The sequence below is a fragment of the Atta cephalotes genome (assembly GCF_000143395.1).
Source record: "Atta cephalotes unplaced genomic scaffold scaffold00020, whole genome shotgun sequence".
Taxonomy (NCBI): Eukaryota; Metazoa; Arthropoda; class Insecta; order Hymenoptera; family Formicidae; genus Atta; species Atta cephalotes.
Genome location: NW_012130084.1, coordinates 683,181 through 704,271, shown reverse-complemented (window position 1 = coordinate 704,271; position 21,091 = coordinate 683,181). Strand labels below are relative to the sequence as shown.

Below are 21,091 nucleotides of genomic sequence, written 5' to 3'. Positions count from 1 at the left end.
ACACACACACACACACACACACACACACACACACACACACACACACACACACACACACACACACACACACACACACACACACACACACACACACACACTTTATTAAGACATATATATATATATATTCATCTATAAATATATGTATATATTTCAGATAATTTTTAATGACAATCAATCAATCTCTGTTTTAAGGTAAGAACTAGATGATACTAACTTTGCGATGCCTGCCTCTAAAGACCACAGCAAAGGCACCAGTGCCGATCAGGTCCTTAGGATTGTATTCGTAATCGCCGAGGATCTCCATCTCTCTCGTTCGACGGGTGATCTTTACCGACGTGTTGAAGTCCACGGTTTACTAACAACACGAGGACGCATCGCCTATGATCAGAGATCGATACGTAACTAGCCTCGCGGTTGTCTGCTCCAAAATGACACAATGTTGTCACGCAGCTCCGAAAGATCTACATCTCATCCCGTCATTGTGTCGTCTGCAGGATCGTCCTCAATTGTGGCGTTGAATTACTTCTGCGACTTTAGAAGCAACGCAACGCAGAGGCACGAAAGGTGTGCAGCGTAGTAGAAGGGGCGACAGGCACGTTCGAAAATACAGGACACCCTTTGGAGAGGGGACACACACTCTGGTTACGCGTTATATGCTCTACCTCGGCATTGACGCAATCGTCCGATCGTCGAGAGAACGACGGAACGTCGGACATCATCGCGAATGGCGCGGCGATCGCCTGCGCGCATGACGTCGACGTCGCCGAGGAAGTTTAAACCTTTAAACTACAGCTTTCTATAACTAGACTGTTCACTTCGCCACTATATATGTATGTTTGACGTCGAGTACTGTCAAGCCATACTTCCGATGAAAGCTTCCATTTCTTGGTTCACTGCTCATCACAAATCTGTTATATACAAATCACAATAATATGTAATCATGATACTTATAAAGACCGTCAACCCTGACCAAATCCTGAGCAAATTTTTGTGACTATCAACATGATGATTATCAAAAGAACTTCGATAATAAGATAATAAGATAATTGAGGAATGTTGGATCACCAGCTGAGTGCATCCAGTGAGTCCTTTCATCTGATTGGCATATTCTGTTAGATTTTAAAATATAGATCAATCAGATGAAAGAGTTCCTTGAACGCTCAATGAGCGGTTGCGCATCTAGATACACCCAATGGCTGCGTTCAGCATAGACTAGATCTAAAATTCTGATTGGATCTAAAAGAATACATTAATAACAGCGAGCACTCAATTATTTGTTGAGTCTGCTGAACGAGCCATTGGCTGAGGAATTGTCTGTCATGTGATTCTTTTATCGCTTAAAAAGGAGCATTGAGCGATATATGAAATGTAGCTTAATAGCTTCTCGTCTATGGTGATCCCGAAGATTGACGGAAATTACCGAGAAAGACCGAAAGCAGCCGAAAATGGCCGAAAGTCGCAACGGTCCAGAAGGGCGCTCGCTTCGTGCGCGAAGGTTCATTGTCGATTCTCTTCTCTGAATCTCTCGTTGCGTTTTCGCATCGTTGTTCTCGCGCGGCGATAAGTCGCCGATCCGCGGGAACGTGATCAACTTTCCTGGCGAACACAGGTAAAATAAATTCCCAAGCAGACAGTGACAGGGGTATCGAGATTTCATTCGAACGAATAAGATTTGCGCAGCGCCGCGCAGCCAGATCGATAATTGATTACTATGTGCATTATTCTAACCTAGGTGCCTATGAATCTGTTGGATTATTAAATTCTTGTGCGCACATATATATGTATGATGTATATATATATATATATATACACAGTGCACGTATATGTGTCATCGGGTGACCCGATATCGCGATCGAGAGACGTGGAAATGATCAGTCCGTTGATGCGACTTAGTTAGCCAGACGCTGTGTTCTTTTCTTCTCGCAACAGTGCGATCCTGAGTAATTTACCTGCTGGTGAACAATCAATTCCAAAGTGGCTCGTAAATAGTATGACACACATAAATATAATAGTAAAGATTTACAATTGATATAATGTTTGATATAGTTATGCCTAACGATTTGTATACTGACGTTTGTTCCTTGTAACTGAACTATTTGTATAGTTTATTTTTTCTTTTTTCTATGCAATTTTCAATTATATATTTATTTTAAGTGTAGAAAATACACTGTAGTGCAGCTACAAAGAACATCTTGGAATGTTTATTTTTCTTGAATTTATATTTGATGTTTCTAAATAATGTGTGTTATAATCTTACAAAACAATTACTATGGTTGCATTTCATTATTCCCTGTGAGTACTGAAAAAAGGCAAAGTCACAGTGTTGATCATTTAATGTAACAAATAAGTTAAAAAGATTCTGAAAAAATAAAGTTTTTATCTCCGAGAAAGCTGGAGCTACTAAATCTTTTGATTTAATGGATTATATGGAGTCCTATTCTATACATTTACTGATAATTGTCAGTGTCATAACGTTATGTTACATTGTACAGCTTTTTTACCATACAAATCTATACAGTGACATTGACAACTATTGGTAGACATTTACTATTGGTAGAATAGAGTCCATGATATCTTGCCTTGGACTGGAAAATAATTTTGGAGAAGAAAAAAAAGAAATAATGAAAATCTATGTATAGTATATGAAATGTGAACTATAGATTTTCAGTATTCAATGAATGATGGAACGCAGTCTATATAAACAATCGGATAAATTCAAAACAGATCCAAAGAGATTAATTATTGCAGAATATAAAAATATTTTTGGTATAAGATCTTTTTATTTTTGTATATTCTCTTTGATTTGCATCCAGGAATAATTACTTGATTTGTTTTTAAACAAATGTTGGTAAACAATCACGTTTTTATACTCTAATTAAAATCATTATTATTATTAATAATAATGATTTTAATTAGATTATGATTTTAATAAATTATACATTATTGATTCTAAATTATTGATAGCTTTCTGATTTATTTGAGAACATTATTGATATGGATTTAATCACAATTTTCTGAAAAAAAATTAGGAATCAAACAAATATTAAACAGAATAATTAATTATTAAGTAGCTTAGTATACTATTTAAAAAAAATAAGGATTTTAATTAATATAACGTTTTTTTTATTGTAAATTTTCGAGAGTTACATATTTAAAAGTTTATAAAACAATAGTTTGAAAGATAAAAAAAATATTTTGATATTTTATATCAAGTAATATTTATGTAAACAATATTTTACAATTATATTTTTTCGTTACTGAGGTATATAGTGACTGTTCCCGGTTTAATTTCTATTTTTCTGTAGTTTAATGCTATTTTATAACTATATATTTGATTTCTTCATTTTCTAACTGAAACGCATCTCTTTATTTTTGATTCGCAGAAGTGAGACAAAATGTACAATGGCATTGGACTTCAAACTCCACGTGGTTCTGGCACTAATGGGCATGTTCAAAGGAATTGGGCTATCGTGCGAAAAAACAAGGATAAAGTCACTTACAAGATGGAAGAATCCAAAGCCGATCAATTGAATAAACAACCAAACAAGGAAATCTTAGACCATGTCAGAAAGAGAAAAGTTGAGGTCAAGTGTGCGGAGTTGGCTGATATTTTAGAAGATCAAGGGTAAATATCCATAAATCCTCCATCATATTCTATATTTGTTATTTTGAACTTTAAAAGCTTTTGAATTTATAAATTGCATCGCAGGATATAATTTTATTCATCATTTTTTTTTTTTTTAAATTGGAAATATCTTACTAATCATCAATATCAAAATTTGCAACAGTATCTTATAACTTTTAATTTATTAATTGTTTTAAGATCTCAAATGATAATTATCAATAATTACCGATACAGTTTGAATCTTTGTTCTTAACAGAATTTTAGATGAATGTATTATCTTCAAACTATTTGTTGAAGCCAAAGGTGGGCAAGGCAAATCCTATTAAGTTTATAATCTCATTTAAGTTCGAAAGTAAAAAAGCTGCTTAGGAATTAAACCGACAACATGCTTATGACCTAAATATATAATGTAATATGAATACAATGTAAATAACATAGAATGAATATAAAATTATATATTATATATTAATTGTATGTGGAAAGTAATAAATATATAATATAATATATAATATAATTTATATATAATATATATTTATATATAATATATTTATATATAATTTATATATAATATAATTTTTAAACAATTTGCAATCATAATTTTAATAATAGATAGAATCAAATTGGAATAGAGATGACATCATTCTTCTCGTAGAATAAAAAAGTTTTATGATATCACAACCTACGCTTATCTAACTGCGCTGTACTTTCAGTAGCCTTGAATTGCTTTATTTGTTGTATTTTTTAATAATAGATTTGTTGTTGAAGTTAATACAGAAATGTAGAATTATAAAAACAGATTCACAGATTAAGAATTGATATAATTTTGTCATTTTTTTTTTGCTATGAATTACAGATATACGAACGAAGAAATAGAGAACAAGGTAGAACAATACAGATCAGTGTTAATAGGTGGCGATATTAAGTCATCCACGCCGCAAGATGAATTTGGCCGAGTTAAGTAAGTACATTTAGCCTTCTTTTTCTAATTTTTCTTTAGATTCAAATATGATTACGAAGATATATAACGAAATAAATTAGTTGAGCCATAATGTAATAATTCAGAATAAATTAATTAAATAATTAGACTATAATAATCTCATATATACAGTTCAATCATATTAATTAGAATAATACGTAGTAAATAAAAAATCAGAATTAAAATAAATATTATAAATAATAATCTAATTTATAAATTTTTATAATTAAGTATGTATAAGAAAAAATAATATATTATACACACACACACACACACATATATATATATATATATATATATATATATATATATATATATACATGTGAAATTAATTAAAAGATGTATCAATAGCAGTAGATAATGGAGATTACATTAAATTATATAATTTTAAATTTAATAATATCATAATTTTATTAACTGAAAAGAAATTGATATAAAAAACGCGATAGCACTTCATTTTTAGTGTACAGAATTCTAAGGGGGAAGCTTTCCTTTTCATATTGATTTCTGTCAGCCAAATCCAGGATAATCCTGACGGCGAACAGATACCATGCGAAACGACGTATATGATGTTAAAGGTGTCTGAGCTTCTTCTTGAGATTTCTTTGCCACAGCTTTATTCGATCTCCGCTGAAGGAAAGCTTTCACAAATGCAACATCATATCGCAAGAAAATATATTCACGTGCTTTCTGAAAATCCTTGTTCGAGACGTTCAGAAGGCGTCTTTACGACGTCTTTTAGATATTCTAGTTACTTTTTGTAGCTATAATTTAATTTTGATTGTATGATTTTTCATACAAATTAAATATGACAAATATAATAAAGAATCAATTTTAAGATTATATAAAAGAAATTGTAACATATTTAAAAATTAAATATTTTCTATTTTAACGCATACAGAAAGTTAATATTTAGAAAGAAACTAAAGTTTTCGAAAAAATTTTCAAGAAATGCAATGGATTAAAAATTCAACATTGTATTATTTTAATAATATATTGACATGTATTTTTGTCTTAAGTTAGAAATATCAATTATGAGAAACACACAGATGAAATAAAAAATAATTATTATTGACATTATTAATCAGTTTGTTAAATCAAAGCGGTATCACTTTTTTTCAAGAAGATGTATTTGATTATTTAATGTTCAAACTTTATTATCTTATATATAATAACAGAAAACATTCTGCGGAAAAATACAATCAATAATTTTTCTAAACGCAAATTACGATTATTATCATTACTAACGATGTCATTAATTCAATATTTTGTTTTATTTTTGCTAGCAAAATATTGAGATTGAGAAAAATGTCAGAGTTATAGTTTTATATTAGATACAATTCGAGAGGGCGGGGACGCATTCCGTGGCAATCTCGGTAGGATCGGTGGAGGACAGGGTAGGTGTTATACTCGCGATATCGACGTACCTCATAGCGCCGGCGCCAAGAGGGTGAGAGATGATGAGGGGGGTACACCCGGGCGGAGGAGGACGAGAAGTGGGAGAAAGAGGTAAAAGAGAGAACACAGCATCTCGCTCTCAGCAGCCAGCTTTTTCCGACGCCTCAGTGCGAGGATGGACCGGCGTCACGACGCAGCCAGTGGACGCGTCGTCGTGTGTCGTCGACGGATGGTGCATCGAGGGTTGGATTAATTTGGGGTGACACCGAGTGACCCCGCCGGAAAAAGGAACATGTGACGCGACGCGACGCACGAACCCACGGACAAATCACAAAAGTCTTCCATTAGCTTAATTTAATAATCTAATAGCGTGATTATTATCCCGCTTCTCTAGATCGTTCCTAAGTGCTAAGTTTCGAGTATACATCACGAAGTAAGGTTTTAAGTCTAGCATTAAAGTTTCACGGGAGCAAGCGACGATTTGCGTCATTCAAACTTACAAAAGATATCGTAGTTGAATGTGATAACCAAGCGAAAGAAATCTGCGAGGAAGATCGCATAATTTTCGAATGTATGATGCATACAAATACGAAAAATATCATCTATTATATTTATTACATGATCCAGTGATGAGTGAAAGAAATTTGTAAGATTTGCTTAGAAGAATTGTACATTTCACTGGAATAAATTGTAATGCAGATATATACGGAAAATAACGAATATCGAATATCGAGTAATCCTCTGAATGAGAACAAAACTTCAAGGAATTATATTGCTCGTACACATTTTATTAGGCTAATTCATAATATAAATATACTTGGAGAAGATATATTAATGAAACATATTACATTAGTTAAGCATTGAATGTTAAACATTAATTGAAATGATTTCAGAAAAGAAGTTTCTAACAAGAAACTTATCAAATGAAACGGTATATTAATAAAGAAGATCAATATTTGCAATTCAGAAATCTGAATTTTTACACTGTTTGTCGAGATATATATGATATAGAAATAATTCGATTGTCTTAATTGAAAAAAAGAGAGGACAAGGAAAAATTCATTTATCTAGAAAAGAAAAAAGGAAGCTCAAATTTCTCAACCGTTTTTATAAAAAAAAGGTCTTATGTGACGATCTTTCTCACACGCATCTTCTCGCAATTTTTACTTCATTAAAAGAGATGAAATATATCTTCGTGCGTCTCCATTTAGAAGAAATATAAAAAGTTTTTCTACGAAATCCATGTGTCTCCAAAACATCGACTGCGACAAGTCGATAATACATTGTTAAGAAAAATGTCCTGCTTCAGTCTGACAGGAAAAAGAAGCACGGCGATAATATAATAGTGTGCCTGATCTGAAGTCTTCCTCAACTCTGATAGAATGCATACAGCAACGTCTCCAATGCGAGGATTTACGTATTACTATATATTCTTCCACGATCATATGGAGTAAGAAAAAAGGATATCCAATAATCCAAATAACGTAACAATAATTCTAATCAAACAATATCATAAGATATATAGACAATGATAATTCATTCCTGATAATGATAGGAAGATTATGAGCGTAATAATAAATGATTATAATACATAATAATAAGAACGTAATAATAAGAAATCAAAATATAAGTATAAGGAATGTATGAAATAAAAATAACATTGATAATATTGTGAAACGTTCGAGAACATTCGGATATGGGATGATGAGAGTCGCTTGAAGAATATCAAAGTGGAACGACATATAAGGAAAGGGAGAGACGGAACTCGTTATTGTAATCATCATCATCATCATCGTCGTTGTCGTCGCTGTATGTTCTAGCTAGAAAAGCCGGGACAACGCGTACAAAAGACACTACGACGACAACTGGGAAGGGAAAGAGCTATTACCTCTGCTCGTGATTTTCTCTTTCCCCCTTTCTCTACCCCCGTTTCACCCTTTCTATTTCCTTCATGAAAGGATTAAACGTCGTAGAGCTACTTGTGCAACGTGGACCAACTGACGGAACATCTGGAATTTAATTAGCCTAACATTACCTTGTCAATGTTATTCGCTATCTCCTTTATTTTAGATAAAATAAAAAACGATGAAAAAAATGAGACACGCGGCTTGAGATAATTATCGACCATTAGAATTGAAAGAAGCCAAAGAAAAATTACAGATTATTCGTAATTACTGCACAATCAGCGATTATTACAATCGGAAATAATCAGAAAACGTTTTTCATGAGAAATTAATCAATTATTTCATATTACTGTATCAAGCACAAAAGAAAATTTTATTTCTAAAAATAAAAAAAAGGATAATATCTGCTGATATTTAATCTACGAGAAATAATGCTATAAGCAAAAGATGATAAAATTCTAAAAAAGATCTTTAGACTCGAAACTGAATCAATTATTAAAAGAGACTAACGATCTTGCGTTTTACTCTACATCAAGTTGCGTCAAGAAAGATTTCTGGAAGGAATCCTTTCCTTCTCGAAGAAGAAATTCTTATTTGTTACTGCGTCCGAATTTTGAGGAATGGCAATGTCGGCGACTGTGTCACCCGCGAAACCCGCGCGTGGACGTGGCCCGGCTGACGGCCGAGCCTTCTTCGAGACGCTGTGGCGAGGCGGCAATTTCCTGCTAGATCGGCAAAAGGTGCTGAAGCGCTCGCGCAAACGCAAATTGCACTATGCGGCCAATAATGGCAAGAGGAAGCAGCAGCAGCAACTGCTGCAGATGCAGCGTCAACACTGCTGTTGTTGCCAGCGCATTCAGCTGCACCTGCTCGCCGAACGGCGAAGCAACATGCGCTCCGTCGTCAGGTGAATCCCTTTGCTTTCAGCTCAATCTTAAAACTATACATTGGAGTTGTCTTTGCCCGAGCTTTTCTATCTTGTTAATGTAAAATGAAATAGATTAGAAATAAAAAGAATATTTAAATCTTCTATCAGTTATACGATTTCAAAGACTAAATAACCAAATTGTCACTCGTTTTTAATCGTCTTATAAATATAAAGCTACTTTTCAAGTTCCCGGTGTACAGTTTACATTTTAATAGTATAGTTAGCAAGATTAAGCTAGAATGCATAGAATATCCTTGATTATTAAATTATTTTTTCCTTTCCAAAACTATGTTACTGTATAAATTATGTAAGAATAAATAATTTTGAGAATTTCAGAAGAGAAGATATAACGAAAAATCTCGAACTGATCTTATGTGATTTATTTTGATAGTATCATAATTTGAAACGTAATCTTATGAGAATATGAAACTTTTCGATAATAATGGGAAAGCTTTCTGAAATAAAGGAATGGCTTATTTCACTACTCTTTGGGTTTGATTTGTTCATGGCGATCGACTCGGCGTAAGTCGCCAATGGCAATTGTACAGCGCAAAGGGGATGCCAGAAAAGAGAACAGCTGGATTGTATTGATCCGCCGGGTTCCGGCGCCGTGCGTGCAGGCGCGCAGGGGTGGCTCTCGCCCCGGCTCAACCCCAGTTCACCGCTTTTCATCGTCGCAGGAAAAGTAGAGAGAGAGAAAGAGAGAGGGACAAGGAGAGTGGGAGAGAGAAGAGAGACTCGCGCGTTTCTGCCCCTACTTGCCATTCTAGTCGTCCCACAGAGTGTTATATCATTAGCATCGCGACGCCCGTTGAGGACGACACCGATTGACACCGTTTTTGTAACTGTATACAGGGTGCTCTTTCGAGTCTAGACTTTTCTAGCTCTCTGGAGCTTCGAAGAAGTGATCATTGTTTTTAAAAGGATGACGGTGAAGATTTCGACGCGGTACGCTATTTCGATCATCTTTCGTCCAGGACTTCACCACTGTATTATCGTGAACTATCGAGTGTGTCTTATAGATCGTCTTGATTGTAAAGATAATGCAGTGGGGCGATGTTTCGAAAATAAACTATCAACATTTAAATATATGTGAATTGATTAAATAATTAAATTATTAATTTGCATTCACGTTCTTCTTGATTTGTAATTTGATAGCTCAAACATATGGCGTTTAAGATCACGATTCTGTTGTGTTGAGTTAACAGATATGATTCTGTAGTTTTATAATTTTATTTATAAAATATGTTTAACATTTTAAAAATGTGAAGCTACTAATTAGATGTATGAAATTTGATTATTTATTCTGATTGCTAGACATTCGTTTATGATTGATGATTTAATAATTGGTGTTGAGCTATCAGTCTTAAAATATTTAATCACAGTGGCAAGTTAAATGAAAGCTGTGAAAACAGGATGCACTTTCTGTGAGAATTTTTGTAAATGTAAAATCGATCATTATTACATATAATTACATATCAATAATTGTAATTTGATCAATGATTAGGATGGAGCTTACTTTTCAAGGGTGGGACATTCGTGAAAACTATTAATGACTGTAATAGTTTCTGAAAATTAATTAATAGCTGTATATATGATATTATTTATTTACTACTGGAAATAGTACTTGGTCTCTTTAGTACTCTTTCTATTCATGGAAACTAACAAAGTTTGTGTTTCCAGTGTACGAGAGACACATCAGATCGCCGAGGCGCAGCAGGAGAAGAATGCGAAGCTTCGCGAAGCATTCGGCATTTCCGAATTCTTCGTGGAAGGCAGTAGCCTAGACCCAGAGCGGCACGCGCGCGAGGCGGAGGCGCGAGCCGCCGCCGCCGCCGCGAGTAAAGTCTACGAGCTGGTGCGTACACCGAGTCCGACGCCGCCACCAGTACCGGAAACGATCGTCACGACTGCTGAAAAGAAGAAGCGTAAGCGTTCCGGCAGCGCAAGCAAAAAGAAGAAGACCAAGAAGCACAAACGGGAAAGGTACAGCATAATGTAAACGGTGCGCGCACGGCTCCATGGAGGCTGGATTCGATCCCACCGTGACTTTTCTTTTTCTCTTTCTTTCTCTCTTTCTTTCTCTTGCTTCCGTTTTAAGTATCAATTCAGAGTAAGATGCGAATCGAGGCTCCAAGACCGCACACCCGGCCCCGTCACACATTTCCGGAACACCCCAGAAAAGAAAAAAAGAACTCGACCAAGATCCGAGTAGAAAGTCTCCTCTCTTTCTCTCTTTCTCTTCCTATCGGTTAATTGAGACTGTTCGTCTTGCAAACATTCGTACTCTATCTTTTTCTCTCTCTTTTGCTTTTTTTTACGCGTTAGCTGGATTTACAGAACTGTAAACTCATGACTCACCACCTACTGTCTCATATCCCGTACACCTTTCTCTGTTTCAAACAGAACTGAGGAGGACTGAGTGCCTACCCAGTAGGCGCAGTAGGTAAGTGTGGTCGTCGCGATTAATTTGAAAAAAAAATAAAAAGAAAGAAATACTTCGCGCGCGAAGGAAGTTTAATGTCGTGCGTCATATAAAAAGCGTGATTAAAATATCGTTATCATTATGGGATTTTTTCTGGGAGATTGTCTCTCACGCGATTAGATATCTCCCTGTGGGGTAAATGTTTGTTACGTTTCGTTTTTTCGGTCATACTATTAAAAAAAACATGTGTATTGTAATTTGAAATGATATATAAATTACTTTTTTAAAATTTATAATCTTACTTTAATCCTTTTCAAAAGTATGAAAATAATTTGTGTTAGATACTAATAAAATATCGGAATGTTATTGAATTTGGAAAAATATTAGTGCTAAAAATGTTAATAATTATAATATACAGAGATGTATTATCTTCTTTAATTTAATAAATGACGGGCAAACATTTACTGGGGATGAAAATAAAGACACAGGTTTTCATAATAAACGCAGAGAACGTTAAAAAGTAGAGAAAATTGCGCAGAAATGAAAATAAACGTAAACAGAAAACGAGAATCATACATTTCTATCTCTCTGTTGTTGTTTATCGATGAAGCTTGTTGTTAATGTCATCTCTCTATTTTTTTCTGACAAGTCCGTCCTTATCGATGGTTATCAAGGTAATGCTAATCCCATATTTATATCAATACTCCTCATTATGTATTATATATATATATTTCGTATACTTGTCTTCCGTAAATTTTCGTTGAAAGATGTGGTTTTTTATGGTTGTGGGTTGTGGGTTGTGCAACCCGAAATCGGAGAATTCCTCGGGAATTCCGGAAATGAGTACAAAACCAGATCTTTCAAAGTGAGCTATTATGTAGTCGGTTTGTTAGCTATATCATACGATATTATACGTGATATTGTGAACAATCTCACTTTTATACGCATCATTATACTTTATTTTCCCTTGTTATTGCATACACTTCAGAATGAATATTGTGATGCAAAATTCATTTGTAAAGTACTTTCGAAATAATTGGACGAACTTCAGAAATGAAAGAGGAAAGTTCATATCAGTTTACTACAGTATATTTATTGATGTGAACTTCTATTTTTGACTGCAAGATATTTGAATGTTGGTCTAAATTATTTTGAAAGTACTTTGCATAGATTGCTGGCTTTTATTTAAAATCGAGTTATTTTTTAATATGTTAAAGAAAGAATTAAAATTGAATTGTTGTTCCTGATCAGAGTGGAATATATTTCCAAATTTTATTGCGGGAAGTTAAGTTCTTAAAGTGGATAGCTTGTGTATATTGTACGTTGATATATAGAATGGAGAATTGTTTTTCACGTACACTGATACGTTGTATACTACAGCTTTCTTTATATATTGTCAGCACAAAGGTATGCACTTGTCGACAGGAAGACGCCCACTGCAAGAGTTATATAAGACTAAATATCGTTTGACAAAACTAAAAAAGATACTATCACCTCGAAACTCTTGTAACGATTACTCAATCTCCGATTTCATAGATCCGAATCTCCCAAGTCTGGCAAGAAGAAAGAAAAGTCCAAAAAGAGAAAGAAGGAGAAAAAGCATAAAAAAATCGAGGCCACATCGTCTGACAGCGACTCCAGTGAGGATTCCGATGATAGCAAGTAATGACGATAATCAATTTATCTATTAAATATTGCAATAATAATAGTTCTTTATGCTGATAATTTTTATAAAATAAAATGAAAGCATTTTCTATCACACAATGTTTCAAAAATTTGTTAATTTAACTTATTTTTATAAAAAAGAGGGGAATGATATTAAACAATTTATTTTAGTATAAGATTATTTAATCGACATTGATTATAAAAACTTATACGTAAGTTATATGGTGAAAGTAAATAATAAATGGATATTACGTAGCTCATCTGAGGCCGAATCGAAGAAGAAGAAGAAAAAGAAAAAGAAAAAGCTCAAAGTCGAGGGAAAGGACAAGCATGAGGTACGCACGATGCTTTGAAGAAAATTAAACATAAATTCCCGTCTCTTTCTATCTCTGTTCTCTATCTTTATGTATATATTTATATATATATATATATATATATACTTCGGCACGTAAAAGTAGGTGCATGACAACGTCTCTAGTTTTGGTTTGTTTCTTCTCAATTTGTTCGATTGATGCTAGGTAATCATTATTGTTATCCAATTTCTTGAATTTGCCACTGTCTCGAAAAGAATAGCATGATTGTCTCCTTCTTCTTGTTGACCCCTCCGGTTCGCTTGTTATTTTGCGTACATACGATTTTTCATCTGATTTCCAGTTTTTCGACAGTTCATTATTTCAAAGTATAAATCTCAGTATTGTTTGTAATTATTCAGCGCCATTTGACAGGAGACATTCCCTGAGTGAGTACCAGATATGCCGCTACTCAATGTATAATTTCTAATTTTGTGGATTCATACTCGTGTACTTTTGAATATTACGAATTTTACTATTGTTTATAAAAGCCTCTCTATTTCTCACTCGTTGTATGTCGAGCACTATTACACACTTATTGCGGAAGATTGAACTCGGAGACTGCTTGTTTTGAAATGGGGAACAGGAATGTATTTTTGTGAATACATTCCTATCCCCCAAAAGGAGGGAAGAGAATTGTCATGATTAAAAAGGGCAAGATTAAAGAAATAGAATAATAAGATTTTGAATCTTTTAAGGCCAGTTGTTCCATTTTCAGATAAATTGTAATTTATTTATTAGAATTCTAAATAAAAAAATGAAAGAGCATAAAAGAGGAAGAAAATAAGACAGTGCGCTAAAATTTACTGAAAGGTGGAACAGTCCAGCCTTATTCATGAAAATTGTCCAATTTAATATATATCCTGGAAAAGCGACTCGAAGTTGTTACTCTTTTTAAATTACATTCTTATGAATATAACTGTTATTTTATTATATAATAAACTTAAGTCTAAAAATAATTTTAAAAATTGATGATTACCTTAACATAATAAGATATCTCTTCGCATATAGATTTAATTTATAACTAAATATAACTTTATAAATAAATATAATTTATAACAATTATATAATGTTTTATTATATCAAAATCTTGAATAGTTTAAAACTTCCAAATTGATTTTATTACAATTACAATTATTTTCGTGGGAAAAAATTATAATTCTTTGCCCAATCTTTATTCTGGAAACCTGGACCTATTTTTAAATCTGATTTATTATTATTTTGAAGTTTCTCTCTTCGAGCTGTAGTTTTTTCCAGATGCGTGGAAGTATATATCAACGAATAAACACTTTTGTATTCTTATTTTTTTATTATTATTCACTATAATTGTTGATCCGAAAGCAGACTCCGGAAAAATTTTTTTAAATAAACACGTTGTTTCTTTTTTGTTGCATTTTTTCATTGTACTTTTGATGAATGCATGATCTCGATGTTCACTAATTAGAATTAATAAACAATATTAATTCATATTGGATTTCCTTTTAGAAGAAGAAGACATCGACTAAACGGAAACGTCAATCATCTGAAAGCTCCACAGATAGGTATATCAATTGTTTTTCTTAATTTCTCCACGTACGATTGTTATTATACGAATATTTGATAGAAGCTCGACAATTTTTACTAACTCATTTATTTGTTTTAATTATTATTTACTTGTTTTTTTATTTAATCTCTGATTCGCTGTAGATTGATCTTTTTCTTCCAGTTCCGTGGAAAGACCGAAAAAATCGGTAAAATATGAGAAAACCGTGGACAAGGCGTCAAGGAATGAAATTTCCGAGAGTGCTGCAGCCTCGCGAGAACCACTTCCTCCTCGATCGATCCGATCACCGAAGCGAGAAGCATTGTCTCGAACTACAATATCTCGGAATGAGACTCCGCCACTACCGCCGTCGACCAGTAGTAAAACAAAGAAAGATTCGCCGAGAAAGAGTACGGCAGAGAAGCGGGACAAATCGCCGATGAACCACAACAGAAGTCCTGCTCCATCATCAAACAGACGACACAAATCATCTTCCAGAAGCAGAGGCGATAGAGGCGATAGAAATGATAGAGACAGAGACAGAGGAGGAAGAGAAGGAAGATCTCCCAGGAGGTACTCGAGGTCACGTCGTATGAGTCCGTCTCCCAAACGGAGACGAGGATATTCTAGATCGCCTAGGAGACACAGCAGATATTCCATGTCCAGGAGTAGAAGTCGCTCCAAATACGATCGCTATGGATCCTCTCGCAGGAGACCCGTGTCTCCACCAGCGAGACGTAGAGAGACCGATTCTCGCCGAAGATCGCGTTCGGCAAGGCGACAGCAACGTCGACGATCCCGATCGCGCTCTACGTTGAGTTATTCACCGGTTAGAAAGAATCCAGAGCGTTACAAGGAGATCCTAGAGGATCGAAAATCGCGACGAGACCAGAAAAAGAAAACTAAAAGCGATAAAGCGAAGTCACGCTCGACATCGAGAAGCAGGAAAACACAACAGATAGCGGTTGCACCCAGAGTGAGTCTGAGGTCATCGAGCGAGGACGAAGCCGATCTGGCCGACGATGAGCCCAGCAAACAGCAGCAAGAGGAAGACGAGGAAAGGAGAATTATAGAATTGAACACATTGAAACGATTACAGAGTGGCTTGGCAGCAAAGGCACGGGAAACATTAGAGAAGAAAGCAATCAGTCCCACGAAGATCAAGATTGAGAGACGGGAAGATGTGTTAGATATCGCTCTACCGAATGAACCGCCGAAAACTGTAGCGCAAAATTCAATCATACCGATTCGAGACAGATCCACATCAAAGGAACCAGTTATACAGGCTCTTCCGATCATTCAGTCACCAGTGTCCAGCAGGTCACCGTCGCCGGCTTTACCTCTCACCCGAGAAGAGGCAGCGATTAAAATCAGATCGCCGAGTGAGTCACCGCCGCCATTGCCTCAGCAATCTTTTGATAAAGTCGATTCCACGTCTCCCAGTGTGAAGACTAAGACAAATAGTCAGTTCTTGAGATCGCCAAGTTGCTCGGGCAAGAAAGACTCGCCGTCGATCGCGTCTTCGAAGAAAGATGTCTCGAAAAGAGAGTCATCTTCTCGATCTCCTACCACAATGATATCCAGAGAGGATAACACGATAATAAAACTGCGTTCGCCGAGTGAATCACCGCCGCCTTTGCTGAACATGTCGTTAGCTAGAATGAATCGTCACTCGAGATCGCCAAAAAAAAGTAAATCGTACTCTAGATCGGCATCGAGATCATGCACGAGATCACCGTCCGTCGCGGACAAAATGAGGTCTTCCAGATCGCTGTCCAGAGACAAAAAGTCGCGATCCCGTTCGCGAGGCAAGAAATCAGCATCACCTGAGCAACGATCGACTTCTAGATCAGCCTCCAGGGCAAAGAAATCATCGCCCAAGACGAGAACGAAACAGCAGCACTCGCCCCGATCTAGATCTCGATCCTCGGCAGAGTCAAAGCGCTCGAGCGCATCAAGGTCGCCCTCGAGGTGCAAGAAGTCCGCTTCGCGATCCAGAAGTAGAAATCGATCGTTGTCGAAGAGGAGGTCGCGCAGCCGTTCTTCTCTATCAAAGAAATCTAGGAGTAGATCGCTATCGAAGAAGAGATCACATAGTCGTTCGCTGTCGAAGAAATCCAAAAGTCGCTCGCGATCGGCATCGAGGATCTCCAGGGATAAGGATAAACGTAGTCATACTAGAAGTAGCTCCCGTTCTTCTGTAAGGTAAGAACTTGTAATTCAGCGACTAACTCTAATAAAATTATTAAAATTATACAAAATCAACAATTAGTAAAAAATATTTTGTATCTGTCCCCTCTTTATATTAGCTCTAGGCACAGTCGAGCTAGAAGTTTTTCCAGCTCATCAAGATCATCGAGCAGTGTCTTCAGTCAATCCTCCCGCTCCACCTCCAGCAGCTCTGCCTCTAGTAGATCACGCTCGCCGTCGATACCTCGACGTCATGGTTCACCTAGTTTTCTGGATAGACGGCGTATCACGAGGTAGGTATCGCAAAATTATATACATTATATAGTAGTTATACATACATATATACATATATTTATCATGCACTTTGTACGCGCGTGCTGGACTTCGTCCACTGTGTAATCGTAGACTTTTATTTATCAATTACACTTTTCTTTAGTTCCCATTTCTTTTATTCTTAAAGTTTTGTTATTATTACATATATTGTATCATTATATTATAATCGCTAAAAATGTTTAAGAAATAATTTTTAAAAACTGTTCAAAATTTGTTGAAAAAAAATGTTAAACTTTTTTTCGACGAAAGACAGACAATTTGCCAATACGATTAAAAATTTCGATTTTCGGTGTGCTAATATTGTATTTATTGTGTCCTACAGAGACAGATCAAAGGACAGGCATAGAAGATAAAGTTATGGCTTCGCACAGCATATTTATATATATAACAGTAAAAAGTCTGACATATATATATTTATAGACTTATATATATATATATATATATATAGAATTTTCCCTCTAAGTAGTTTAGAGACTTGCAATTAATATTTTTATCGCCAGGGATTAATGTCCTTCGTATTGATTAAAAAACTATCGTGTATTATCTTTTATTTATATTTTAGGCGCAATGAACATAATTATTATCTTGGTAATAATGGATTTTAATGGATTCTGTGGTAATGAGTAAAAAGCGTACTAATTAACTTCTCTTAATTAATATCTAAATATTGTATGATGCACGTCGTTTAATAGCGTTTATATCTGGCGAATAAAAATGTCCTAATCAATGAATCTAATCGAAGTGTTAAATGACGTATGTAGTATATGTGACAATTAATTACAGTATAATTGCTTAATCGAGGTCATTCAGATTACAAATGTAATAACGGAAGCAGGAAAGTTTCATGTAAATTATAACCAAATATTATCGTTACTAGCGATCATAATTATCAACAATTTCGTTCGTAAAATTTAGCGTTGATCTTTTATTTTGTATTTTTCAGATTTTTCATTTGTATAATTCTTTATTTTCTTCTTTCTTTTTTTTCTAATCAAATCACTTGTAATTGATTCACAAATACCATGTAGATATGGCATGCGTATATGTTTTCCTTTATAAATATTGTAAATTAAATTGTTGTCTCACACATGCAGTAGAAAATTCTTTTTATTTTATTGTCAATTGCTAAATAAAAGAAATTTACCGGCAAATCAATTTTTTTCCGATTTATAATTTCTTAATTTTAAGTTTCTTAGTTAATATTTTTGCGGTTTTTGAGTGTTTTTCGCGCCACTGCGTTCTCCAAAGAAACATTTTATACACAGGTAAGTTATCACATTTTTATTTTGCACGTTCTCATTTATCTGTAGCTTGCTTAATTTATTTTTGTCACGTCGCATGTGCTATTTGTTTCATTTTTCACGTAACAGTCAAACTTTCGTTATATCGAGATATTAATTATTAACAAATTAAAGAATAAAAATTATCTTACTAATAATTATTTTTTAATTATCTAATTAATTATTAAATTTAGATTGTTAGTCTTAAGTCTCTATTAACGAGTAATAAGAATTTTATACTATATTACAATCGCTTACAATTATTGTCGTTATTATTTCTAACTTTTATTGTTATTATTATACATAATTAACTTAATTTTTATACAAGATAACATAATGAAAAATAGTTTATCATTTATCGTTCTTTTAACATTTGTCAATAACAAGCGTTCTTCATTAAGAAAATATCATGATGTACTAACGGACTTTCCTTTTAGCGCGAGGAAACGTCCGATCCCGTATCATCGACCAACTCCGACACCACCCTCATCGCCGAGTAGTTCTGAAAGCAGTAGACACAGTAACTGGTCCAGTGCGAGTCATCGATCTAGCTGCTCCGCGAGTCGTAGTCCGTCTTACACGCGTTGAGAATTGAGAAAAACGCATATGTGAATTCTCAGTGAGAATTGACGTTCCTTCGTATACTAGACTCGCAACGGCGTAGCTCGATCCTTTATGATTTAAAGGAAACCACTGTGTCCAGCTAATTGATTCTCGAGATATTATCAATTTAGATATTTAAATATATATTTGAAGATATATTAATTTAGAGAATTATAATTGTAAATATTAATTTAAAACTGAAAATTTAGATCATAGAGGATCGAGGAATATTCTAGAGAAGAAGTTTAGTAATGTCTGTTAAGTTTTTTGCGAAAAGAGAGATTGCATTCGAAAATAAATGGGGCATGTTACATTATTTCTTATGAAACTAAGAAAATGATCTTTATTAGCAATAATTTCGAGTCATTAATGGTTTTCGTGACGTTCATTCGATAAATTTCATGAGGAATCACACTATGTTCATATTTTTAATTGATTTTGAGACGTTTTGTATATAAACTATACATAATATCAATTAATTCAAATAACACTAGTCTAAAAAACTTTGAAAGATTGAGTCGACTTTTAAATACTTTTATGTTAGTAGGAAAAGAGGTTGTTCATATTAACTTTATGAATTTAGAATAATGATTTTTGCAATCAGAATTATCTAAATATGCAAAAGCAGCTGTTGATTTATTTGATATTATTTAAATAGTATTTATTTAATTTCTTTTTTAATTTAATTGAAATTAATTTCGAATGGAAATTTCATTCGGTGCATAGTTGCAAATTTACATTTTTTAAATGATTAAACAAGATACTAATTAACCGATTTATAAAATTTATAAAAAGAAACAACAAAAATCTCAGTTATAATATAATAATAATAATATCACTTATTCTACAATTTTATTGAAAAAGAAGATATTACAAAATATCAATTTTAGATTTCGAATTTTTTTATTTGAATTACAGTTTTGCAATTATTGTTGATACTGGAGAATTATCGTGGAGAAAAATGGATATCAATGTAGAATTTAATGTATTATATTTTCTTTCTCTAGTCAAATAGACTTATATATTAACATGGTGCAGTAACTTCATTTTCCTATAACTTCTAGCAAAGGTTTTCACTTAATTTAAAACGAATATTCAAATGCGAAAGGAAATGCGTACATATGCAAGACAAGACAAGAAGATATTTTAATAAGATACGAGAATTTTCTTTCTCTCTGAAAAATGAGATTTTTATAAAGCGTTCGTCGATCTTTTTTCTCTTCTTCTTCTTACATTATATTTCTGGTCTATGTTACACTCTCATATGCTTGTAATGCGTACGCTGATTATTCAATTGCTACAAGCATGAGAGCACCTATAGTTTTAGTTCTGAACGATGGATTTTTCGAGAGTGTTCTGTGAGTAAGGATTCTCTTGGGAAGTCTTTTCCGAAAGAAGACACAAGCATATTTTGGTTTCTACCAGGATCAAACCCGGGACTTCTAGCATGATAGACCAGTGCACTGTCTGCCATGCCATGCTCGCGCTCTCGTTTATCTTTAAAACTGTGAATTTCTATTGCGAATTTTTATTAAATTATTATTTTTATTATATTTTTCAAATTATTTATTAATTCTTATATAAGCAATAACCGAAAAAAAGGATCTGAGCTTGTGTTCATTACTTATTGTATCGTAATTTTTTCATATAATATAGCAGTTTAATTTGTACTTTTCATGTATAAATTACGATATCAAAATTATAAATTCTTAAACAATGAATCTTGTGGATTCAATATATTCATAATTTCTTTCTAGTGCAATGTTATTAATTCGTTCATTTGTATATAGATTTTGTAAAATTTTACATTCTCTTAAATAATTTAAATCCTCTTTAAATAAATACATAAATTTTATATATATATATATATATATATATATATATAATTAATT

The 21,091-nt window shown here is 33.8% G+C and overlaps 2 protein-coding genes across 2 annotated transcripts in view; one reads left to right on the top strand and one right to left on the bottom strand.

The window, feature by feature from the left end:
- The window catches only part of LOC105619240 (serine/threonine-protein kinase ULK2), a 7,308-nt gene extending 7,004 nt beyond the window's left edge, over positions 1 to 304 (bottom strand). Inside the window, exon 1 of the mRNA XM_012200764.1 lies at positions 215 to 304. Coding sequence (XP_012056154.1) covers positions 215 to 304 — 90 coding nt within the window. The remainder of the gene's footprint in view (positions 1 to 214) is intronic.
- A 3,091-nt stretch (positions 305 to 3,395) lies between these two features.
- On the top strand, positions 3,396 to 19,184 carry LOC105619239 (serine/arginine repetitive matrix protein 2). The gene is made up of 9 exons (XM_012200763.1): positions 3,396 to 3,625; positions 4,479 to 4,583; positions 10,515 to 10,817; positions 12,793 to 12,918; positions 13,178 to 13,256; positions 14,757 to 14,812; positions 14,977 to 16,998; positions 17,103 to 17,276; positions 19,034 to 19,184. The coding sequence occupies exons 1-9, from the start codon at positions 3,396 to 3,398 to the stop codon at positions 19,182 to 19,184; spliced, it is 3,246 nt and encodes a 1,081-aa protein (XP_012056153.1).
- Positions 19,185 to 21,091: the final 1,907 nt, after the last annotated feature.

Coding starts and splice junctions, on each gene's coding strand:
- LOC105619239 (XM_012200763.1), top strand. CDS start 3,396: ATGTACAATGGCATTGGACTTCAAACTCCACGTGGTTCTGGCACTAAT. Junction 3,626..4,478: donor GATATTTTAGAAGATCAAGG/GTAAATATCCAT, acceptor TATGAATTACAG/ATATACGAACGAAGAAATAG. Junction 10,818..12,792: donor AAGAAGCACAAACGGGAAAG/GTACAGCATAAT, acceptor CCGATTTCATAG/ATCCGAATCTCCCAAGTCTG.